At 41.0% G+C, this 8,212-nt stretch overlaps 1 protein-coding gene across 1 annotated transcript; it reads right to left on the reverse strand.

Annotated features, from left to right (window-relative positions):
• Positions 1-4,476: 4,476 nt before the first annotated feature.
• Positions 4,477-5,454, reverse strand: LOC146959743 (trace amine-associated receptor 1-like). Its single transcript, XM_085772950.1, has one exon. It carries the CDS (start codon positions 5,449-5,451, stop codon positions 4,477-4,479), a length of 975 nt encoding a protein of 324 aa, XP_085629076.1. The 5' UTR covers positions 5,452-5,454.
• Positions 5,455-8,212: the final 2,758 nt, after the last annotated feature.

The following is an 8,212-nucleotide window of genomic DNA, read 5'->3' on the forward strand; positions in this document are numbered from 1 at the left end:
GCCCAGATAGCAAAATGACATTGAATCAACGTTGAAGTATGGTCAGGCAGCTACGTTGAATCAACATTGATTCCCGACATTTAATCAACATTGAAAGCGCTCGTTATGATAGATGTTGAATCAACGTCATATTTTCAACCATTAAGCGATACTGAATCAACACTGATTCAACGTTAATCTAAAAGCAATCTGCTGCTATATTTTTAGTTGATTTTACATTGAAAACATGTTACTGAATCGACTGTTATCTGAATGGAAGTATCTGTGTTAATTGTAGGCAGATATAAATGTTATTTTAGTCCAAAAATATGGAATCATACTAAACATATTCGAATAACTGAAAAAAGTGACAGAAAACAGGCTTTTAATATTCAAGGTTTATTCTGAAAAGGCAAGTTTATGTGAAAACATATGACTTAGTTCTCCTAGTTTTATCAGTCTCCCGATCGGAGCCGTGGCACCGCACATGAAATAACAACGCTACGAGCAAAACAAAAACATAGAGCTGACTCGGGGAACTACACATAGGAGCCATTACATTGTACAGCCAGCATTTTATTAATTATTAATGACAATAATAATCGATTTAACTTATAATGCACTTTTCATTCAAAGAAAGGCTCGCTCACCAGAGGGCATAACGTTACCTAATCCATACAGCTGTTAGTTAAAGGTCTTCAGGCCTGTTTGTAAAGAGTCCAGTCTTTGTGCTGCTGTCCTCAGCTGGATGAGGAGGCAGCTCCAGAGGTGTGTCCCCCTCCGGTGGGTCCGGAGGAGCAGCTGTCTGCGGGTGGACTGTGTGTGGAGTGATGAGTTGTTGTAGAAGGAGACGTGTGTCTGTTGATGCACTTGTGGTTGAGCAGCTGAGCAGCAGGACTTTGTAGTGGAACCGGGATGGGACCGGAAGCCGGGACAGGGAGGTCCGGGGTCATGTGCTCAATCATCTTCACGGACTCTTCCCGGCAGCGCTGTGTCCTAGACGGAGGCATGGCTCAGCCTCTCACACCTTTTAACCTACATGTAAAACAAACAAAATGTCAGGCGATTGTCATTGATTATTTTGTCACGTAAATAAGCGTTTCCCCGACACAGGACGTCCAAGCTGCTGCTGAGACGCTCCGGTCGCCGGTAATTCACAAAGCTCAGGTGGAGCTGCGCTAACGGCCTGCTCCAGCCACAACACAGACCAGCAGCTTTACAGTTACCGGTAGCTATGCCACTAGGTCTCACGCCGAAAACTAGTCTAAAAGCCTTTGGTGGATGTCGAATGCTATCTTAGACCGTGTGTTGTATAATATTTACTCTCAAATTAACAGTTTTTATCAATCACCTGGACAGCTAAACTGAAGCTGTATGCTTGAAAACGTGCCAGTTAAAATACATCATGAACAAAATTTAATAAACTCCATTAAGCAAAAAACACAGCTAATATCTTTATAATCAGTAAAATAAAAATATTTTTAACTTACTTTAACAGGAGCAGGGTCCGTCCTAGCGCTGTCAAAGAGGGGAGAGAAAAAAAAAAGCCGACTGCTGCCGCCTGGCAGTTGGGATGTACCACCACTAGGTGTAAAGTGGAGCTTTGGACTGCTCCACTCCTTGCTCTCACTGTCTGAGAACAAATTGTAGACGTTTTTGTCATGAACTAGACACAAGCCTTCAGAGGATTTTAACAGTAAAAAGAAAAATCACGTCTACAGCATATGGTGCTTAATTGAATATGTTTGACACCCCCTTCCTCTCATTATGTGGTCTCACCCAGTTCAATGCATTGAAACATCATCAGTGAAACAATGTTGATTCAATGTTGGCATTTCAATTTACAATTTCAACCATCCTTCAATGTTGATTCAATGTCATATTTTCAACATTAAATTTTTAGAACGTTGATCTAGCATTGATTTTTCAACCATAACCAACAATCAACCTTTCTGACAATAATTCAACGTTGATTCAATGTCATTTTGCTATCTGGGAGGTCATAGTAACTCAAAGGAATTTTAAGTTGAAAGCAACTGGACTCATCGAACTGATGAAGCCTCTTGGATGAGAGGTGAAACGTCTTGCTTTCGACTTAAAATTCCTTTGAGACACTGCATACCGTACCTACAAATGGCTAATGCTGTGCTGTTTGACAAAACGATGTAACAAATGCCTGTTGCATTTGTTGAATGAATGTGCTTGGTTTCCATTTTTGGCTATATATTTACATTAATGTAAAAGCATAAGACTGTTATTAGCGTTTCCCCCTAGGTTTACAGGTTTATTAGTTTTTAGGTCTGCATGTGGTCTCCTGTGGGAACTCCCATGGTCCCTATTTTAGTGCATGTGGACCTGAACAGGCCTGAGCGCAACAACATCAACAAGGACTCTATTGAAATCGTACCGTTTCTTTTTGAGGCTTGAGCATTGACTAAGTTGACAATGAAGGAGCCTATTGAAATCATACTGTTTATCAGGGTCTCACAGAGCTTAAAGAGATAGTTCAACATTTTGGCAAACTGGCTCATTGCCATAATCCCTATAGTCATAGCAGTAGGTTTGCAGCAGAGCGCAGACAGGGACTAGTCTGCCTGTCTAGCCTCTACCTGGTCTTTTTTACTAAACTTAACCAACTCCTTGCATCATTGCCTAAGCCCAACCAGTGCAAAATATTTTGGGGAAAAAAATACGCTATTAAAGCAGAAGTAAGCGGAATGTTTGTGTTAATATAAGTCTTACATAGTTTATCTTCCGACAGCAATCACTTATATAGAGTGTTTGGTCTGAAACACGGGTCTGTCAGTCACTCTGCTCTGCTGTAAGCCGAGGAGAAAACTTTCCTTGTATCTTACAACCTTTATCCAATGAGGAGAGAGAATGGCATAAAGGGGCGGTCCTCTCTGTGTGTGCAGCCAAGGGATGCGCGTGCATGTGGTGACGTAGGGACGAGGGCGGGGACTGCTAACTCCATTTGGCTGACAAGAAGTTAGCCAAAACGACCGGATCGCTTACTTCTGCTTTAAAGGAATTGTCAGAAAGGCAGAATATCTTAAAAAAAAGAAAAAAATACCGTCATTCCGACCATAGGAGGCAAAAATTGTTGGAACGATGGGGCATCTGATAGAAAATTAAGTGTTGCCATTTAGACAATTAGAGGCCTATGTCTGACTGGTGGGATGTCGGAATGGCGGTTGACCCCCCCTTGCGGCTGAATCTCACCCAATACATCATCATCGATCATATTTGCACACATGACTCCCAGTCAACATTTAATCCATTTGTAATGTTCAGAGTTGGCATAGAGCAGGGGAACTTTTCGTCTTTTCTGTTTTTGGTGTTTATGTGTGGCAGCGTTACAGCGCCTCACACACTCCACACAGTATTGCAATTACAATATTTTGTAAATCTATATGAAATGATTTCTCAAACGTGTTAAGACATTTGATTTAATGAAATAATTATTTCCATACGTTTATGAGTGGGCTGTTCTGCTGTCACCATCTTGGCAGTGAATGACTCCATCTAACTTTTGGCTAATCCAAGAATTATAACTCCTGTCTAAACTGTCGATAAAACAGTGTCTAGGTAGGGAGACTACACAATAGGAAAAACATAGCACAGCACAGTTATTATGACCCAGCAGCATTTTTCTCGAAGAAACATTTTGTTCAAAGGATAAGAACAAGTAATAAGTATTGAAGAACAAATAGTTTTATACTTTTCTTTAGGTCAGCCAAGGGACAGTCCATGACAAAGAGGCTGTTAAAAGTCCACAGGATTATAACGGAGCCCAGCCTCCACACGTACCTTGTGTATTTAGGCTACCCCAAATAGGAAAAAGCAGGAAATAATTACAATGTGCCGAGGTGGTCGAGTGGTTAGAGGGCATCTTGTATGTGCCTAGTCTGCTCAAAAACAGTTGATCGCCAGTTCAACTCCCAGTTAAAACAATCTTCATATAATTCCCCAAGTATCGTCACTACTGCATTGTATTGAAATGCACTGCAAAGCTCTTCATTTTCCATTTACCTTATTCAGTAAAAACAAGCTTTATTCCACATTGACTAGAATCTACTAGAGCCACTGTCATTATTTATGTAGTCACTCACTGAAGTTTGTCATTCATATTGTATTCTAGTTTGTTATCAAAGCATGTTCAATGACAACATGTGTCCTGTAGTTTCAGTATTAGACAGTAAAGGTAAATATAAACTCATAGTTGACCGTAACAGACACAAACCACACTCTATCTCAAGCAGCTGTCTGTGAAGATACAGCTGCATAATAAATACAGATTCAGTGAAGCAAAAGGATGACTTGAATTGTGAGAATAGAATCACTTCTACACAAACTGAGGTTTGTGTCTGAGGGAAAACAACTAAACATTATTAGGAAAAAATACCTAATACTTAACTCCATGGATTAAATCTTAGATGTACTATTTATTTTAAACATTTGATTAGAATATCTCATTGTTTCACAGCAAACAGTAAGTCAGAGCAGTTTAGAGTTAGTCAAATCTTCTTTAAGTATTTTCCCAGAAATTATCATTCTGAAAGCTGATCTGAACCAGCTGTAAAAGAAAGCATATATAAATGGATTGATCAGTGAATTTAACAGTGCAAGCCAGTTTAGTAATTCAACCAAATAATATGGAAAGTAAGCACGAATGAAAGAAAGAATAGTGGCGTAAAGAAAGAAAGGAAGCCAACATATCAGAAAAACTCCCATGACAGTAGCCAGAGTTTTTGTGGCTTTTCTCTCCATCTTACTGACAACTGCTCCAGACTTTGTGTTATGGATATTGCGTGCCTGTCTCTGCGCAACAAGGAAAATCTTTAGGTAGATACAAAGCATGATAAACAGTGGGAGGTAAAATGAGAAAACAAGTCCCAGAATTTTTGCCATCACATCATATTTCATAGAACATGTTTCACTGCATTTTTCCTGGTCGGTTCCTACAGTTAATAGGCCAAGTCCAACAAGGACAGCAACACCCCAGCTCACCAGAATCATGCTCACAACAACATGATCACTTATTTTAGTTGTATATGTCAGGGGCTGGCACACTGCGTAATATCTGTCAATAGAAATACAGCATAAGTTCAGGATAGAAGATGTGCACAAAGATACATCAAAGGATCGACGAATTCTGCAAAATACATCATAATTATACAGACACGTGGTTTCAGAGAATGTCATGGTGAGAGGAAAAACTAAAGCTCCGACAAGCAGATCGGCCACAGCCAGAGAGAGCATGAGAGAGTTGGTAGGAGTGTGGAGTTGCTTGAAATAAATGATGGAGATTATAACAAGGAGATTTCCACATATAGTTACAATCGATAATGAGCCAAGGAAAACATGAAACAGTGTACATAATATAGAGTGGGTTCTGATTAGTAGGTGAGTGACATCTGTCGTATAGCATGGGTGCATATTAATAAAATCTGTCCTGTTTTCCAGATCCATGTTTTTGCTGTGTGTAGTTCATCACATATAGAAACTATATATTTCAATCTATTTGGCTGAGTTTTGATGAATAATTCGAACTTGTGCCGATACAGATAAGAGAATGTAATCCAATTTCTGAACTTCATACAGTTTTTGTAGTTACTAGTGGAACCCTTGGGTGTCCTTAACACAAACAGAGTGTCACCTTAATACTTATGAACTTCTCTCTCATGAATATGATCAATACAAAACTTGTGTGGACCAATCTGATTTGGTAACAACATCCTTTGAAGTGTCATAACAAAGAACAAAGAAGTTACAAGTGTGTGTGTGTGTGTGTGTGTGCCGGTACAATCGTGTCATATTACGTGCGCACCTATCAACTGGACGTGTCACACCCGCGTGCTTTGACGCCTGTGCAGCAGACAGCGCCTGACGTGTAATGTAGTTTCCTCATTGACTTATAATGGCCCCCCGTTCACGTGCACGTTCACGCGTGATGGCTGCTGCACGCCTGTAATCACACTACGCGTAGTGACCACGTGTAACATTCATGCGTTTTTCAGCGAACGCACGCATTAACGCTCGCGTGAAGCTGATTGAACATTTTTGTCAGGCAATCACGCGTACGCGGAAACGACGTGCGCAAACTGTGTCACGCGTGACAAGAAGCTGCGTTCGTATGAAGCAGATTGTGCACGTCTGTCTTTCACTGTTTGACTAATGTTGTTACGCGTTCACACGCGCGCGCGGTCGCAGAATTTATTGCTGCGCAGCCGGAAGTTGATCTGCCCGGTGCGCACCACTACGCGTAACGTGAGGCGTAGTGCAACTTAGTTGTTCTGTGTTGCATTTTCATTTTCATCCAGTAGATGGTGCAGTCGATCCAATACGAGATACAGATATATAGGCTGTTGCATGACATGATTTATTTGTTCAATGAAGACAGAGAGAATAATCCGTGTCCCAGCTGGCCACAGCGGCCGGCCGGAGCCACTCTCTCCACACCTTGCGTCTGAGCCGCTGTGGACCGTGGTCCACATGCCATCCCCGGGTCACGCTGCTGCTCCGCCCCGCTGACCAGGCAGCTCACAGCGGCAGTGGCGGCTGCGGCGACGTCGCTCCCCGGTGGGGGGAGCGGACGCAAGCGGGGGGTGTGGAGAGAGTTGCTCCGGGACCTGGCCGCTGTGGAGCGAAGTTTCCAAATATCATAATAACAAAACAATAGAAAAGTCAAAGACTTAATTTTCCACGTTATTCTGTTTTTGTTTTAAAACAGAATAACAGAAAAACAAAGTTGAAACAAAGAAAAAAAAGATTTCATAGGCTATTTATATAGGCTACAGTATGGCTATAACTCAATTCACTGGGCTTTTATTTTGAAGTTCAGACACTTCCGGTCTGTCATCGGCGTTAATGTTTAACGTTTGTTTAAGATCAAAAACGAAAAGGCAATCAAAATTTGACCGTAATTTGATTTTGGTTTCCTCGTTTTTTCGTTGTAAAAACAAAAAACAAAAAAACCAGCCTGAATTGTGGTTTTTTGGTTTTTGATTTGAAACGGAAAACCAAATTACCAGCTGACTTTCGTTTTCTGACCGTTTGGTTTAAAGGAAAAATCAAACTAACAAAACGTACACGGACCCAGCTGGAGATGTGCGTTAGGTTTGTGCACCTGAATACCTGCACAGAGGCTGCAACACTGTCCCGGCCGAGTTTTTTTTTTTTTTTTTTTACACTTTATTAATAATTATATAGGTACTGTAACAAAACTGTCGAGCCATCAGGAAGGTTGAAATTGAAATATCAATGCAGAATCAGTGTCAACCATGGAGCATAAAAAGACATGACATCACTGAGCCTCCTCCTGTCTATAATATAATTATCTCATGGGTCTTTTCCTTTCTCCTTTTCCTTCTCCTTTTTCTCCTCCTTCTGCTTCTTCTTCTCCTTCTTCATTTCGTCCGGCAGGCAAAGTCTGGCTCACTGCTGCCTCCCCTGGTTGACTAAAATGAAAAGGCCAACTACATTACACGTCAAGTTACGCGGAGTGGTGCGCACGGTGCAGATCAACTTCCTGCTGCGCAGCAACAACATCTGCGACTGCACGTACGTGTGAACGCGTAACATAATTTGTCAAACAGTGACTGACAGATGTGCACACGCTGCTTCATACGTACGCAGCTTTTGTCACGCGTGAAATACAACCTGCGCGTAACAAAGTAACCATGCGTGCACACACACGTCGCTGCGCGTCTTTCCGGTTGTTTTGACTTTGAGTTCACCTCATAGTGTGTGTGTGTGTGTGTGTGTGTGTGTGTGTGTGTGTGTGTGTGTGTGTACCTATGACAGTGGATGCAGTCTGCCTAACACCTACTGTATCCATTTATCTGAGCCTTATCAATCAACCATCTTGTCTTGTTGTATTAATGTGTTATTAAGCCACATATCAAGTATGAACTCAAGAGCTCAATGTTGATTGATTTAAAAGACACTGCAGACCTACAATTCAATTCAATAGTTTATTGTCATTGTTTTACAGCCATGAGATAACATTGGAGCATTTCATAGTCATAAAGTGCAACCGTTACAATCCCAAATAAATAATTAACCCAACTATGTGAATAAGATACAAAGAAGATGTTGGTGGATTTTAAATTCTATTAGCTACTCTATGTCATTACCTCGATGTATTTGTGCCACGATTTTGCAAGTGTCCTTTTTTTGTCATAAACAATTACATGAGCAAAGTAACTTTAAGTGTACACACATTTGGCTA

Source organism: Trachurus japonicus, unplaced genomic scaffold, assembly GCF_045865225.1.
Source record: "Trachurus japonicus isolate A0001 unplaced genomic scaffold, Traja_1.0 AP031133.1".
In the NCBI taxonomy this organism is placed as follows: domain Eukaryota; kingdom Metazoa; phylum Chordata; class Actinopteri; order Carangiformes; family Carangidae; genus Trachurus; species Trachurus japonicus.